At 53.4% G+C, this 16,590-nt stretch overlaps 1 protein-coding gene across 6 annotated transcripts; it reads left to right on the top strand.

Moving 5' to 3' along the window:
* The first annotated feature begins 5,126 nt into the window (after nucleotides 1-5,126).
* On the top strand, nucleotides 5,127-16,199 carry CDK2AP1 (cyclin dependent kinase 2 associated protein 1). Of its 6 annotated transcripts, none has more exons than XM_041729530.1 (5): nucleotides 5,396-5,885; nucleotides 8,580-8,704; nucleotides 10,377-10,474; nucleotides 11,977-12,103; nucleotides 15,383-16,199. In XM_041729530.1, the coding sequence occupies exons 3-5, from the start codon at nucleotides 10,406-10,408 to the stop codon at nucleotides 15,448-15,450; spliced, it is 264 nt and encodes an 87-aa protein (XP_041585464.1). In that variant the 5' UTR covers nucleotides 5,396-5,885; nucleotides 8,580-8,704; nucleotides 10,377-10,405; the 3' UTR covers nucleotides 15,451-16,199. The 6 variants fall into 6 exon arrangements, with proteins under 6 accessions (XP_041585467.1, XP_041585464.1, XP_041585463.1 ...); XM_041729529.1 differs by having other exon boundaries at nucleotides 5,397-5,885; nucleotides 8,580-8,746; XM_041729533.1 differs by lacking the exons at nucleotides 5,396-5,885; nucleotides 8,580-8,704 and adding an exon at nucleotides 5,127-5,276.
* Nucleotides 16,200-16,590: the final 391 nt, after the last annotated feature.

Raw genomic sequence — 16,590 nt, 5'->3', positions numbered from 1 at the left:
ACCAGGCTCACAATCCAGTCTGGCCTGAAGAATAAGAAATAATAGGAGGGCAGCCCTGGTGGCTCAGCGGTGCCACTTTCAGCTTGGGGTGTGATCCTGGGGACCTGGGATCAGGTCCTGAGTCGGGCTCCCTGCATGGAGCCTGCTTCTCCCTCTGCCTGTGTCTCTGCCTCTCTCTCTCTCTCTGTCATGAATAAATAAATAAAATCTTAAAAAAAAATAGTAGGAGGTGAGGAGTGAGGTAATGACTCTGATGTAGTGGAGTAAAGGGCGATAGATAGCTAAATGTGGTTCCCATATCTAAAACAGTAAGTTTCATGAGAGCATGGGGATTGTCTTCCTTTGCTGACCCTAGAATACTGTCTGACACTTAGAAGACTCTAAACAAATATTTGTTAAATAGAAGGGGGGAGGGACGCCTGGGTGGCTCAGGGGTTGAGCAACTGCCTTTGGCTCAGGGCTTGATTCTGAGTTCAGGGATCGAGTCCCGCATCCGGCTTTCACAAGGAGCTTGCTTCTCCCTCTGCCTATGTCTCTGCCTCTCTCTGTGTGTCTCTCATGAATAAATAAATAAAATATTTTAAAAAAACAAACAGAAGGAGGGAAAATCCCACATGATCTTCTCACTAGATGCAGAAAAAACATTTGATAAAATCCAAACTCTCATGATAAAAACACTCCAGAACAAACTAGTAGTAGATGGGAAAGTCCTCCTCTTGATAAAGGGCATCCATGAAAAGCCCATAGTGAACATCATGCTTAATGGTGAAACACTGAAATCTTTACCCCTCAATCATGAACAAGACAAGGATGTCCACTCTCACCACCTCTACCCAAATTGTCCTTGAGGTTCTAGTCACGGCAATTAGGCAAGAAACAGAAATAAAAGACATCCTATTTGGAAAGGAAGAAGTAAAACTCTTTACAGATGACATGATCTTATATAACAAAGTCTTTTCTTTTTTAAAAAGATTTTATTTAGGAGTGCCTGGGTGGCTCAGTTGGTTAGGTATCTGCCTTTGTCTAGATACGTGGTCCCCAGGGTCCTGGGATAGAGCCCTGCATTGGGCTCTCTGCTCAATGAGGAGCCTGCTTCTCCCTCTCCCTCTCCCTGCTGCTCTGCCTGCTTGTGCTCACTCTCTGTCAAATAAATAAATAAGTAAATAAATAAAGAAACTTTAAAAATGAAGATTTTAATTATTTTTTTAAAAGATTTTATTTACTTATTCATGAGAGATGCACAGAGAGAGGCAGAGACATAGGCAGAGGGAGAAGCAGGTTCCCTGCAGGGAGCCTGATGTGGGACTCGATCACAGAATCCAGGATCACGCCCTGAGCCTAAGGCAGACGCTCAACCACTGAGCCACCCAGGTATCCCTGATTCTACTTATTTTAGAGAGTGAGCAAGCGAGTGAGCACAGTCGGGGAGTGGAGGTGGGAGGGGCAGAGAGAGAATCCCAAGCCGACTCTGCGCTAAGCAGAGTCTGACATGAGGCTCAATCTCACAATCTTGAGATCATGACCTGAGTGAGACCGAGAGTCAGATGCTCAACCAACTGTGCCACCCAGGCACCCCATTTTTTAAAGTAGGTTCCAGGCCCAACATGGGGGTTGAAATCAGGACCTGAGATCAAGAGTTCGCTCTACTGACTGAGCCACCCAGGGACCGCTATATACAGAAAATCCTAAAGAAACCACATACAGTGATGCCTGGGTGGCTCAGCGTCTACTTTTGGTTCAGGGTGTGATCCTGGGGTCCTCGGATGGAGTCCCACATAGGGCTCCCCACCGGAAGCTTGCTTCTCTCTCTGCCTCTGGCTTCTTTCTGTATGTCTCTCATGAATAAATAAGTAAAATCTTAAAAAAAAATTCTTACAACTTAAGAAAAAGAAATCTCAATTGAAATATGGACTAGGGTACTTGGCTGGCTCAGTCTGTGGAGCATGTGGCTCTTGATCTTGGGGTTGTAAGTTTGAGCCCCAGGTTGGGGTATAAAGATTACCTAAAAATAAAACCTTTAAAAAAAAGAACAGGGGATCCTGGGTGGCTCAGCAGTTTAGCGCCTGTCTTTGGCCCAGGGCATGATTCTGGAGTCCTGGGATCGAGTCCCACGTCGGGCTCCCTGCATGGAGCCTGCTTCTCCCTCTGCCTCTCTCTCTCTTTCTCTCTCTGTATTGCATGAATAGATAAAGTCTTTTAAAAAATAAAAATAAAAATAAAAAAGAACATAAAAAATGGCCAAAGAATCAGAATAGATATACCTCCAAAGATCTGCAAATGACTACTAAACACATGGGAAGGTGCTGAACATCACTATTTATTAGGGAAATGCAATTCAAAACCATGAGATATCAATTCACATCCACTAGGATGCCAATTCCCCAAACAGACAAACAACAAAAAATATATACTAAAAATGTTGGTGACGATGTGGAGAAATTGGAACATTTTTACATCACCAGTGGGAATGTAAAATGGTACAGCCACAAAGGAAAGCAGTTTGTTTCGCAAAAAGTGAAACAGAGTTACTATATGCCCTAGCAATTCAATTCCTGGGTATAGATCCCAAAGGATTAAAAATATGTTCACATTAAAAACTTGCACACCCATGTTCATAGCAGTACTATTCACAATAGCCAAAAAGTGGAAATAACCCAGGTGTCCCTCAAAGGGTGGATGGATAAATAAAATGTAGTCTATCCATACAATGGAATATTATTCAGCCATAAAAAGGAACAAAGTACTGATATGTATTATGGCATGGATGAGCCCCGAAAACGTGCTAAGTGAAAGAAGCCAGGCACAAAAGTTCACATATTGTTTAATTCTATTATATGAGGGACGCCTCGGTGGCCCAGCAGTTGAGGGTGTGATCCTGGAGTCCCGGGATCGAGCTAGATATGTATATATATCGACTCGATCCAATCCTGGAACTCCAGGATCACACTTTGGGCATGAAGGCAGGCGCTCAACCCCTGGGCCACCCAGGCATCCCAGAATAGATAAAGTCATAGACAGAATGTAGAGTAGCAGTTGCCTAAAGCTAGGAGTAACTGCATATTTTAAAAGTGCACATTTTAGGGCAGCCCCGGTGGCCCAGCGGTTTATTTATTTATTTATTTATTTATTATTTTTTTTAAATTTTATTTATTTATGATAGAGAGAGAAAGAGAGAGAGAGAGGCAGAGACACAGACAGAGGGAGAAGCAGGCTCCATGCACCGGGAGCCTGATGTGGGATTCGATCCCGGGTCTCCAGGATCGCGCCCTGGGCCAAAGGCAGGCGCCAAACCGCTGCGCCACCCAGGGATCCCTGGCCCAGCGGTTTAGCGCCGCCTGCAGCCCAGGGCGTGATCCTGGAGACCCTGGATCGAGTCCCACATCGGGCTCCCTGCATGGAGCCCGCTTCTCCCTCTGTCTGTGTCTCTGCCTCTCTCTGTGTGTGTCTCTCATGAATAAATAAATAATCTTAAAAAAATCAGTATCCAAAGACAACAGCCCAGACCATTTGTAGGAGGTATGGGGCAGGTCGCTGAGATTCTGATGGTTGCATCAAGGAAACCCAGGTCCAGGCAAATAGTTAATGGGTGGAGCCACAGTTAGGTGTGTCTGCCTTATGAGCTCTCTGCTTGCACTTCTAGTCCTACGCTGTCCAACAGGAAAACCACTAGCTCTTGGGGCTATTGCACACTTGGTAAGTGGCTAGTCTGAATTAAGATGTGCTGTGAGTGAGTGTGCAATGCACACTTGGCTTTGAAGACTGTAGGACGAAAAGAATATAAAGTATCGCAATTTCTTTCTGTTCATTATATATTGAAATCATACTGTTGATATATATTGTATTAAATAGATCGATTTTGCCAGTTTTTTACTTTCTAAACTACTAAAAAATGTATTTTTTTATTTTTTTTAAACTACTAAAAAATTTAAAATTATGCATAGGGCTCACTTTTATATTTCTATTGGACAATGCGACTCTAGAGTATTTGAGCCCCTGGGGCATTGTAGGAGAGCTTGGTATTAATTCATTCACAAAATAAAATTTTACTGGCATCCTTGGCTGAGCAAGCCTAAAGCTGATCATTGGTAGTTCTGCTTAAGCTGGGAAGGGGTTTATCACCTGTACTTTCTTTATTCTATTTTATTTATTCATGAGAGACAGAGAGAATGAGAGGCAGAGACACTGGCAGAGGGAGAATCGGGGTCCACGCAGGGAGCCCAATGTGGGACTTGATCCCCGCACCCCGGGATCACACCCTGGGCCGAAGGCAGGTGCCAAACTGCTGAGCCACCCAGGATCCCCCATATCTTTTGTATTTTGACAAACTTTACTATTTAAGTGGAACTCCAAGAAAAGTTACCTTCAAAAGCTTAGTCATCTAATCAAAGTCATATATTTGCTGATATGTCTCAGTCAGACCTGAGGATGGGCGGGAGGGGTGGGGGTGGAAGGAGCATAGAAAATTGTAATGCTAGGCACTGGGATGGCTCAGCCAGTTGAGCGGCCAACTCTTGGTTTCCACTCAGGCCATGATTTCAGGGTTGTGAGAGGGAGCTCCACATTGAGCTCTGCACTCAGCAGTCTGCCTGTCACTCTCCCTCTGCTCCCCCCCCCCCCCACTTGTGCTCTCTCTCAAATAAATAAAATCTTTAAAAAAAGGCAGGGGGCGGGGGGGGGGGGTAGCACCTGGGTGGCTCAGTGGTTGAGCATCTGCCTTCTGCTCAGGTGGTGATCCCAGAGTCCTGGGATGGAGTCCCGCATCCCGCGCTGGCAGCTGGGAGCCTGCTTCTCTGTCTGCCTATGTCTCTGCCTCTCCGAGACTCTCATGAATCCATAAAATCTTCTTTAAAAAAAAATTGTAATGCAAACATCAGGAGAGTAGAAAACTTGGTCAAGTGCATTCTCCTATCCTTGGCGCCTGGACGGGTGCCAGGCACGAAGTAGTAGCTTCTTACACATCTGAATGAGTTGAGAGGTAGAGTTCTGTGGATGCAAGAGTGAGTTAATTTTCCAGGGAGGAGGCCTTTGGCTTTTGTAAATCTCCGAGGAGCCTCGTAGGCCCCCGAGGGGTTAAAAAAAAAAAAAAAAAACCACAACAGAACAACAACAACAACAACAACAACAAAAAGCAAAACCCGCTTAATCCAGACAGGGACACGAAATTCATTCGAGATCAACGCCGAGCATTGGCTGTTCTTATTCTGGGGACTGGCCAGACCTGGGCATCTGGAATGATCTACGCGCTGAGCAACACCAGTCGCCACCATTTTCTCCAGGTACTTTTCCATCCCTGCCCCCACAGTCCAGGGGGAAAGAAAAGTAATTCCGAAACCCCACCTCGCCATCAGGGACGGCGGGGGGAGGCGGGGCGGCGAGACCGCGGATCCGCGGCGCCGCGCCCGGGGGGGAAAGGGCCCCACGAGGCCGCGGGCGCCGCCGGGACCCAGCCCCCCAAACTTTGCCAAGTTGCGGGCGCCGAGCGCGGCCCGAGGCGCGGGGCGCGGCCGCGGGCGGAGCCGCCCCCTGACGCCGGGCCGCCCCCTCCCGGCCCGGGCCGGCCCCGCTGGCTCCGCTCAAAGTTTGCGGCCGCCCCTGCGCCGCCCGCCCGATGTATGGGTGATATACTGCAGCGGTGTCAGGGTGAGGGACGGCCATATTTGCCGGTGCGGCCCGAGCCGTCAACAACAAAAAGTGCGCGGGAGCGCGGCGGGAGCTCGGACGGGCGCCCGGACGCCGCGGCCGCCTCGCCGCCGCCCGGCCTCGCCGCCGCCTCGCCGCCGCCCCCGCGGGCCTGGCCCCGGCGCCCCCGCGCGCCCCGCCGCTCGCGGGGATGTCTTACAAACCGAACTTGGCCGCGCACATGCCCGCCGCCTCCCTCAGCGCCGGTGAGTGAGTGCGCCCCGCGGCCCGCGCGCGCCGCGCCCCAAGTGCCGCCAAGTTGGGGGCCGGCGCGCCCGGCCCGGCGCTCGGGGGCCCGCGGTGGCGGGGGCGCCGGGCAGCGGGTCCCGGCCCGGGGCAGCAGCGCGGCTGCCGCCGCCATGATTCCGGCGCCCGCGCCGCCAAAGTTCGCGGGGGCGCCCGGGGCCGCGGCGGGGCTCGGCGGGGGCCGGGGGCGCGGGCGGGCGGCGGGTGCCCCCCACGCCGGCGGCCGAGGGATCGCGGGGAGCGCGGCGGGCGAGGGCGGGGGAGGCTTTTCTCTGCTCGTTCCTCCGGCTTTGGGCGGCTCGGCGAGGGCCCCTGCCGGCGGGAGTCGGGAGCAGCCGGGCCACGCCGCGAGCGGGGCGCGGGGCGCGGGGACCGGGGCGCCCTTGGGGAGCGGGCGCGGGGCGGGGGGCGCGGGGCGCGGGCGGGGGGCGGCCGGCGGGGGCGTGCGAGCCGGGCCAGGCCGGGCGGGGGCCGGGCGGGGGCGGGGCGGGGGCGGCGAGCGGCGGGCGGCGGGCTGCGGGCGCCCTGAGGGCGCGGGGCCGCGGGGGTCAGCGCCTGCGGGGGACCCGGTCGCCAGCGGGGGCGCGGGCGGCGCGCCGCAGCCGCAGCCGCAGGCGCGGGGCCCAGAGCGCCGCCCGCCGAGGTCCCCAGCGCGCGGCGGCTGACAGAAGTTGAGGGCACCGGGGGCTCGGAGCCCCGCGGGCAGCGGCGGGCGCGTTCCAGCGCAGACCCCGCGCCTCGGAGCCCGCACTTGTGGGCTTGGAAGCCCCCGCGGGAGCCGGGCTGCAGGGGCGTCCTCTCCCTCTCCGGGGCTGGAGCCGGGCGAGCCCAGGAAACTCCTCCCGAAGTTGTCAGCAGCTTCAGTCGGTGCCCGGGGGCTCGCCCCAGGGATCAGCGAGGCCTGCGTGAGGGGACGCGAGTCGGCGACGTGAGGCGGGACCCGCGTCGCCCCTGGCCGGGCTCTTTCCCCTTCAGACACTGCGCTGCAAATAGACTTCCAAAAAGCCGGCGCGTTGGAGGGGGGAGGGGGAGGCCTCGTGGGGGAGGGGATTGGCCTTGCTGGTCAGAAATGCCACGTTGGCAGTTGGCCGCAAGTTTTGGGCCTTGTCTCCAAACGTTAACTCCAGAATCCCAAAAATCTGAAGAGGGACCCAGAAAAAAAAAAAAAAAATATATATATATATATAATGTATGTATTTTAACTTACTGGGACACAGATTTGGGGGTTGGAAAGAGTTAAGATTCAGGGTGCGCTGAGGGTATAGTTGAATTCGTTAAATTTGGGATCAGCGAGCCGGGAACACGCAGCCACTGTTTTCTCACATGTTCTCTCCACCTCCTTTGGGGTCTGCAGACCTTACGGAGAGGCAGACTTTGTGGCCCAGGTAGGATTTCTCCTTGCCTGCTTCATCTGTCTCTGAGGGGGCAGAGCGGAAGGTCTTCCTGCCAGCCCGGACACTGGAAATCTCAGGCCTGGCCTGGTATAGTGGAGGCAGGTGCCCTACGCTGGGACCTTTGGGGATTGGGGTCAAGTGACAGGGGCACCCGCTCAGGACCCCTGAAGCCCTGTTCTGGGCTGGCTGGCACCTGCGCATGGGTTTTCTTCTATGGTGATTTCCAGGAGTACTGCCGAGGTCCCCAGAAGCTGGTGGTTTTTTTGGAGGGGGGCTGTGCCCCTCCCCACGGACCCTTTAGAAAGCCCCAATCTCCCCCTGCCATTTGCATCCAAGATGGACTCTCCGCTGCCGCTCCTCAGGCTTCCTTGTCATCATCCCTCACGCCCTCCAGCCCTGCCTCCTGCTCGCGGGTTGCCAAGCCGCGGCCTGGCCGGCGGTGGCAGTGGCGGAGTTAGACAAAGCCCCCGCCTCCCCGCCGGAGAGCACACCCCCCCCCAGGCGCCCCAAGTGGCGGGAAGGCCGCCAGCTCCCCAGGCCCAGGCCGCTCTTTGTCTGGCGTGGGGGCGGGGAGCTGCGCCTGGCCCCAGGAGCTGCTGGCCTCTGCCAATCCCTCCCTCGGCTCGGGCCCTCCCTGGTCCCTGCACACTGCGTGCATTGTCTGTGATGCTCAGAGACTGTCGTGCTCACGCCCAGTCTGGTTTTCTCCCTGGCCTCCTGCAGCCTCATGCTCTGGCCCTCCCTGTGTCTGCCGAAGTGCGTGGGCATGAGTAGAACTCAGGGCCCTTCTGCCATCTCTCTCCAGGGCCACATCTCCCCCCGCCTTTTCAACAAAGAGTAAGGGACTGGCACTGACACGGAATTGGGGTCACCTACCACATCACATGGTGATGGGAAAGGCAAGCCCCGAGCTATTACCCGACCCAAACCAGGAGACTTCTCCTCCCTCTCCCTTGGCCTCGCAAGACCTAACCCTTGCCCCATGGAAGAGTGGGATGTAGGCCTTGAGACATTGTGTTGGGAATCATTGCCCCAAACAGATAGAGAGAGAAACTGAGGCCCAGAGAGGGAAGGGCCTCATCCAAGGTCACACAGCCAGGAGTGGCACAGCCAGACCGGCTTCTGGTCCACGCCCTTGTCTTTAGGAGCTCAGATGGGACTGGGAGGCAGGGAGGCAAGAAACCGTGACAAGCAACAAGAGGTGAGGGCTAAGGATGGTGCAGGGAATGCACTCCTGAGTCCTGCTCCCCTCCTGCCTAGGAACTGGAATCTCCGAGACACTTTGGTGCTGTGCAGGGCTGCATACTCCTCCCCTGCTCTTGCATTCAGCAGCCTGGCCTTCCAGGGAGGTGTGATATCTTGGAGTGGTCAGGACTGGAACCCAGGTCTGGGGCTGCAAAGACCACATTCACTGCCCTCATCACAAGGTGCAGGGAGTTGGGGTCTGGCCGCTGTGGTGAGGGGTGCTTGGGGGGGCACCCACCCTGCTCCGTTCCTGTGCTCTGGCCACTGCACATCTGAGGTTGTTTTGGAGGGAGGTCACAGATGTGTTCCCAGTTCCTCCCCATGCTGACCAGTCTGCCCCTGCAGCACAGGTATATTCCCGTCCCCACTTCAAGGCCTGCTGTCTGTGGCTCAGAGTGCCCCAGGGGTGTGCCCACCTCCCAACTTCGGGCTGGCAAAATCCCTGTTCCTGGCTGGGCACTCCCTATTTGATCCTAAACCTGGGTCCTGGGTTGGAGTGGGGGGAGGTGAGATCCATGACAGGCCCCGAAAGAAAGCAAGGAAGACATCTTGGGTACGAGCTGTCCCCAGCTCCTGGACAGAGGGATGGCTGTCGGGGTGCTAGCCTCTTCTGTGCCATGTGGCTCAGGGGAACACCCACCCTCGCCAGACTGTGTCTTTACAGTGAGGGGCTCCAAGGCTCCCCTAGGGCCCTTCCACTCCACCAGCCTGAGCTCCCGAGCCTCCTCCCTCCTTTTCCCCTCCCCTGCTCACACCAGATGAGCAGCTGGTCGGTTTGGCCAGCCTGGCACCAGCTGTCCATCCCCAGGGCCAAGTCTGCGTAGTCTGCCGTGTGCATGAGAGACCGTTTGGCTCTGGGGGCGGCAGGCAGAGGGGGAGCTGCTCCTCGACTGGGCGTGGAGGCAGGCGGGCGGCTGCTGAGGAGGGCTAGGTAAATTCTCCATGGTTACCGCTGTTTGTAATTCTGCAGGACATCCTCTACCCGCTAATGGCCACTTGGACGCCATTATGGGTCTGCAGGCTTCCAGCTACTGAGCTGGAGCCGGGAAATGCCCTGCTGGTGACTCCCCACCCCCATCCAAGAGACTCCGTTCTTAGCCGGGCCCTGTCCCCATATGGTCCCCCACAGCTGAGGGATGGTGTGTCTGAGTGCAGTCCCTAAGCGGGGCCTTAGCCCACCCCTCTTTGGATGTGATCCATCCAGGCATAGAATCCGACTGTCCAGAATCCCGTCGCCTCTTTGGAGGGGCTCAGGGAGATTGAGAGGCTCCTGAGGACCCCCGAGAGACTGTGATATATTTCAGATTCCTGACTTTGTGTCCAGTGAACCAGTCTCTGGCCAGGGTTAGGTCTCAGATGCTCTGAATGCCCTGTCTTCTTACCGTATGCCTGGCAGAGATTTGGGCGGAGAGGATATGGAGCAGCCTCAGTAGCAGGTGGGCTCTTGTGGCAGTGATTTGGGTCCAGGTCATCCATCTCTGGGGAACGGGACCCCGAGAGAAGGGACTAGCAAGGATTAGGCCAAGAACAGCAGTAGACTTCATCGTTGCTACCAGTCCTGACTGCGCAGATGGGGAGGAGTTCTGTGATTGATGAGCGATGTCTGCCGTGATGGTGGATATGAAGAGCAGTGACCTGTTAGCTCCCTTTTACTATCATCTGGGCTGAGCATCGGCCATCACCAAACAGAGGACAGGAGAGGGTCTCCGTCCTATGAAGACAAAAGGCTGCTGTTTGTCGTGGGTCCCAGGCAGGGGGGCTCTGCTCTGTGTACAACTACATGATCCCTGATGCTTTGCTTCTCCTCCACAGCTGGGAGTGTCCACCCGCCCTCCACCAGTATGGCCACATCCTCCCAGTACCGCCAGCTGCTGAGTGACTACGGGCCACCATCTCTAGGTTATACCCAGGTACGGCCTTGGGCGGGAATTGGGGGGCTCTGGGGCTGGTCTGGGCATGGAGGGGACATGCTTCCCACCCTCCAGGGAGGGGAGAGAGCTGGTGAGAACAACCAAGGAGTAGAGGTGATGGGATGAAACAGTGTCTGAACTTCCTGAAGCTCTGGCCCTGGGTGGTACATGTTCAAGCCTTGAGGCATCAGAACAGAGGAGTGGCAGGGTGTTTCATGGGGACACCAAGAGATGGGGGACAGGGAGACCTGAGTGCCACAGGTGTCCCTGTGGTGGGGGGCAATGGGGGTCTCTGTACCGCATTCCTGAGGAAGTAAGGCCTGACCTGGGCCTGGATCTGAGCCAGGGCAGAGGAGAGGGGAGCCCCGTTCCCACTCACTCCCCACAAAGTCACCGCCCCAGCATAGAGGGGGACAGGGCCCATCTCTTCCAGAGCCCAGATGGGCTTTGTCAGGAACTGGTGGCCCTGGAGCCAAGCTGCAGGGGACTCTATACGGTTCTGCTACCTACAAGACTGACCCCTGCTTGGCAGCCTTGCAGAGATCTGTTCCTCACTAGCAAGTGGGGTCGGCACTGGCCCTGGCCTCACTGCCTGTGATGGGTGGAGGGACCCGGCCAGGCTCCCGCCTCAGTGCCTGCCAGCCATGGCTGTCCTGGGGTTCTCTGCCACAATTGGAACGTGGCCGCCTTCTGAGGTTGCCATGGAGGCTGTCCCTGGGAGTGGGGGACGGCTGGCCATGCCCCACCAGGCCCTGCTGTCCCAGGAGCGGGAGCGCCAGAAGAAGCGGCGGTGGCGGGAAGACCACCAGGCCAAGAGGCGGCACTGGGAGGGCACTAAGGAGCTGGGCAAGGACAGGAGAAAGGCCCTGGAGGCCAGGAGACAGAGGCAACAGAGGAGGAAGGAGCAGGCAAGGGCCTTGTGGGGGGGCTGCGGGGACCCAGCAGCCCCCCCCCACTCATTGGGTGCATACTTGGGCCGTGGAGGGGGAGGGCTTATAGAAAAACAGATTTTTTGGGGTGGGCCCTGCTGGCAGGGGGAGGATGGGTAAGTGGAAACACATTCTGTCCAGATGGTCTTTGGCAATTATTTGTAGTTCTCCAGACCCCACGGTATGGCCCACAGCTTGTCCACTGTCATTCCCCTGGGATGGTGCATTCACCTGGATCCTAGGAAGCACCCAGTACTTGCTGAGGCAAACCAGTCCTTTTACTCATTTAAGATGATTAAAGCCTTCTAGAGGCTGCTAGTGGTTTCCTTGAGTGTAGGAGGACAGTAGAGAGGCCCAGCTTTCTGGTCAGTGGTTATCTCTCAGCATGTGGCCGGTTCCAGCAGAGGCAGAAGCTCTGGGAACCTAGGCCAGGCTGCCCTGCCTCCAGCCACTGCCTCTCGGTGGGCTTCTCCCTGTGCCCTGCCCTCGCCGTGGCTGGCATGTGGTAGGGTCCTGACTGTGGCCTTAGGATCAGGATAGGGTTCAATACATTTAAACTTCTTCTGATTTTAGGGAACTGGGAACAGCCAGGTACCCCAAAGCAAATATGCTGAGCTGCTGGCCATCATTGAAGAGTTGGGGAAAGAGATTAGACCCACCTATGCAGGGAGCAAGAGCGCCATGGAGAGACTAAAACGAGGTAAGTAGCGGGATCCAGACACCCCCTGCTGGGTGCTGCCTCCCTGCTGGGTGCTAACTGTTGTGAGAGGTTTCCAGAGGGGGGCCGCGAGTGCTCTATGCCCTGTGGGGCTCCTGTTTGGTTAATCTGTGGAGGCATCAGCAGGGGCAGGAATGGGCCTGTCATGGGGTGTAGACTGTCCTTGGGATCTGATGGGAAGGCTTTGCGTGCTCCTTGGGAAGGTCCATGTGCTTTAAGAACAGAATCTTTACAGCCCAGATCCTGTAGCTTTGTCTGTTGCCTGCTCTGCTCCTGTTGGCTGGTACTGTCCCAGGGAGCCGCAGGAGGACAAATACACCAGGCTTCCTTCTCTGAGTGGGTCAGGGACAAGGAGTAGCCAGGTCCTGGGTCCTGTGTTGCCCTCTGTTGTCAGCTCTTTGGAGCGGAGCCCAAGGGGCCAATGGGTCTATCTTAGTCTGGGGAGGGAGAGCAGGAACACTGAAATTCCTTCATGATTGAGGATGGAAGGGAGGGCAGGAATATGGTGTCACAGAAAACCAGTGACTCATGTGAAGATGTGACTGACCAGCTGATTCCAGGGGGAGGTGAAATCGGCTGCTACCTCAGGAAGTAAATGGGGTGGAGGGAAGAAGATGATTTCTGTTTTAGAAGGTGGCAATTCGGAGCAGCAGTGGCCTAGGTACGAATTTAATTTCAGAAAGGATCTGGCGTTTATTCAGAAGTTTGGAGAGGCAAGTCTGAAGTTAACCTGGGATGTAAAGAGGGGCTGCTGCGGAAGCTGTGACCCCACAGTGGTAGGCAAGGCTCCTGCCCATAGCAGTGGGCTTTGCTGCTGTTTACCAAGCTTTCATGGACAGATTGGCTGGCCGGCCGGGTGCTTACGGGCACAGGTGTGGGGGAGGGGAGCTGACAGATAGAGGCTGGACCCGGAGAGGGCTTGATAGAGGTGGGGTTAACCCCGACCCACCCCTGGGGGGCCGGTGGGCGTCACTCTGCATCTGGGCTGCTGTTTGGAGTCAGGGGAAACAAGACAGTCCTGGCGCCTGGAGTCCTGGTTACCTGAGTGAGAACCCCCAGAAAGATGCTGGACCTTAGGACATCTGGGTGGCTCAGCAGTTGAGCGTCTGCCTTCGGCTCAGGGCGTGATCCTGGAGTTCCAGGATTGAGTCCCATAATGGACTCCTCGCATGGAGTCTGCTTCTGCTGTTTCTGCCTCTCTCTCTGTGTCTCTCATGAATAAGTAAATAAAATCTTTAAAAAAAATTTTAAAAAAAGGTACTGGACCTTGAAGTCGAACAGGCGATTTGCAGTCACCAAAAAGAACCAGTGGTTCAGGTTAGCCTATGGATATGTCTAATGACCACTCTGGGACATGTGTCCCATGTCACCCAGTCACACTAACTAGTAGCCAAGTACAAGTTAGCTAAGTTTATGTCCTAACAAGGTGAAGAAGAGTTGTAAAAGGTATGATGGACTCAGGTGCATTGTTGATAGGTCAGCAAACAGTAACTGGTAAGCCAAGAATGATTTTTAGTTTGTCGTTTTCTTTTTTAAAGATTTTATTTTTTCGTGAGAGACACAAGAGAGAGGCAGAGACATAGGGAGAAGGAGAAGCAGGTTCTGCACTGGGAGCCCGATACAGGACTTGATCCCCGGTCTCCAGGATCACGCCTTTGGCTGGAGGCAGACGCTCAGCCGCTGAGCCTCCCAGGCGTCCTTGGTTTTTAGTTGTTAATCGTGGAAAATGATTTTGTGACAGGTGGAAATTATCTGAAATTCAAACTTAAGTGTTCATAAATAAAGATTTATTGGGGATCCCTGGGTGGTGCAGCCGTTTGGCGCCTTCCTTTGGCCCAGGATGCCATCCTGGAGACCCAGGATCGAATCCCACGTCGGGCTCCCGGAGCATGGAGCCTGCTTCTCCCTCTGCCTGTGTCTCTGCCCCTCCCTCTCTCTCTCTCTCTGTGACTATCATAAATAAATTTAAATAAAAAAAATAAAATAAATAAATAAAGATTTATTGGAATATGGCCACACCCATTGCTTATATAATGGCTGCCTGAGTAGTTGTGACAGAGACCATGTGACCTGCAAAGCCTGAGATTTACTGTTTGGCCCTTTCCAGAAAAAAGTCTTCTGAAGCTCAGAGATAAGATTTGTGAGATGTGGATGCTTGCGTGACTTTGGGGATGTCATTCACAGTGCCCTCCGGCAGTCATCTCTTAGAGGGAATAGATTTTTGATATCTATTATTTATTTATTTTTAAAGATTTTATTTATTTATTCATGAGAGACACAGAGAGAGGCAGAGACACAGGCAGAGAGAGAAGCAGGCTCCATGCAGGGAGCCCGATGTGGGACTCGATCCGGGGACTCCAGGATCATGCCCTGGGCTGAAGGCAGGTGCTCAACCGCTGAGCCACCCAGGCGTCCCTGATGTCTATTAAAATGAGATAAGTATCTCATGGCGTTCACTAAAGGCCATGACAAAAAAACAAAAAGAAAAAAACACAGCAAACAAATCCAACAACCAAATCAGAGAGAAAATATGGGTAGGGGAGTAATAGAGCAGAAGATGCTCTAGGCACCTGGGGGGCAATGTCCTAACGGATACGGTTGAACATAAATGAGCAGTCCTTTTTTTTTTTTTTTTTTTTTTTTTAAGATTTTATTTATTTGACAGGAAGTGAGAGCACAAGCAGGGGGAGCAGCAAAGGGAGAGGGAGAAGCAGGCTCCCAACCCAGCAGGGAGTCCAATGTGGGGCTCAATCCCAGGACCCCAGGGTTATAACCTGAGCTAAAGGCAGACACTTAACTGAGCCATGCAGGCACTCCTAGGTGAGCAGTCTTGCATCCTAGCTGTGCAGCCTGGACATTGGACAAGCCCTTTCTAGAACTTAGAATATGAAGAAGCCAGAGAAAAATATGATTTGAAGTCATGGACTCTCCAGAGTGGGTCCGGCCTAACGAAAGTGGATGGAGACACATTTTCCGTACTCTGACAGCATGACATGCAGAGAGAGCTTGCTGGTTGTCCCTTTGTGTGCAGGAAGGGATTGTTAGGGAGCCATGAAGAGGAGTTTTGGCTAGGAGGCAAGGGCCTTTCAGGAGGGACGAGATGCTGGTGTGTTTCCAAACCGCTGGAATCCCGGGTGGTTTGGATGCAGGTCCTGAGTTCTTTCCAGGGCCAGGGTTTTTCAGCTGGGTTGTGAAGGGGGGGGCCCTCTTCCTCTTCTGGAATGGGTTCTGCTGGATGATTCTCAGCCTCTTCTCTTCCAGGCATCATTCACGCCAGAGGACTGGTTCGAGAGTGCTTGGCTGAGACGGAACGGAATGCCAGGTCCTAGCTGCCTATCAGCGTGGAAGGTTTTCCATCTTCTTCCAAGACCAGAAGTTACAGCTCATCTCCCATGTTCAGATGAAACTCTTGTTTTCAAAATGGTAACAGTTTGGTTTCTCCTTCCCGTGTCCCTCCCATGGTTCATGAGGCTCTGAGATTGAGAAATACTTTGCAGTTGACTAGGATTTACATTTTAAATAGGAATTACCCAGGGTTTTTTGTTTTTATTTTTATTTTTATTTTTTTAAGCATTTTTATTTTTTTGTTTTCTTTTTTTTTAAGCATTGATTTAAAAGATGCACGTAAAAGATCCCTATCTCACAGCAGATATCCCAGCTCCTTTCATCCTCTTTTTGGAGTACACTTAAGTTACTCAGATTGTTTTACATGATCTTTCATAAGCTAATACAACTCTGAGGGTTTTGTTTTGAGTGCATACGTTTGCCACATGGTGTGGATTCTGCTTAATGTAACTTCTTTTGAGCTTAATTAAGCATTTGCTTGCATGACTATTAGTGCTTTGAGGTCAATTTAAAAAATGCACAAGTTATAAATACAGAAGAAAGAGCAACCTACCAAACCTAACCTAACAAGAACTCCCCCTCCCCTACCAAAATTTTCCTACTAAGACTGTGTGGATTTCAGTTCTGCTTTTCCTGTAAGTTGATCCAAACATCTGGAAGAAAATGACTAAAACTGTTTGCATCTTTGTATGTATTTATTACTTGATGTAATAAAGCTTATTTTCATTAACAATTTGTATAAGGTGTGGGTTCCTTGAATCCTTAAGTGGTATTATTTTTCAAGTGGTATTTTACTTATTTTATTTTACTAATTTATTTGAGAGAGAGCACAAGAGGGAGAGGGAGAAGCAGACTCCCCTCTGAGCAGAGAGCCTGATGCAGGAGTCTGGCCCGGGACCCTGAGATCACAACCTGAGCTGCAGGCAGACACTTAACTGACTGAGCCACCCAGGTGCCCCTTAAGTGATAGTTTAAAAGACAGCTTCTCAGGGTACCTGGCTGGCTCAGTAGGTAGAGGGGCAACTTTTGTTTTTTTTTTTTTAACTTTTATTTATTTATGATAGTCGCAGAGAGAGAAGGGGGGGGGCAGAGACATAGGCAGAGGGAGAAGCAGGCTCCATGCA

Source organism: Vulpes lagopus, chromosome 14, assembly GCF_018345385.1.
Source record: "Vulpes lagopus strain Blue_001 chromosome 14, ASM1834538v1, whole genome shotgun sequence".
Taxonomy (NCBI): Eukaryota; Metazoa; Chordata; class Mammalia; order Carnivora; family Canidae; genus Vulpes; species Vulpes lagopus.
Note: the sequence above shows the minus strand (reverse complement) of the source record. Positions and strands in the feature narration are given on the sequence as shown.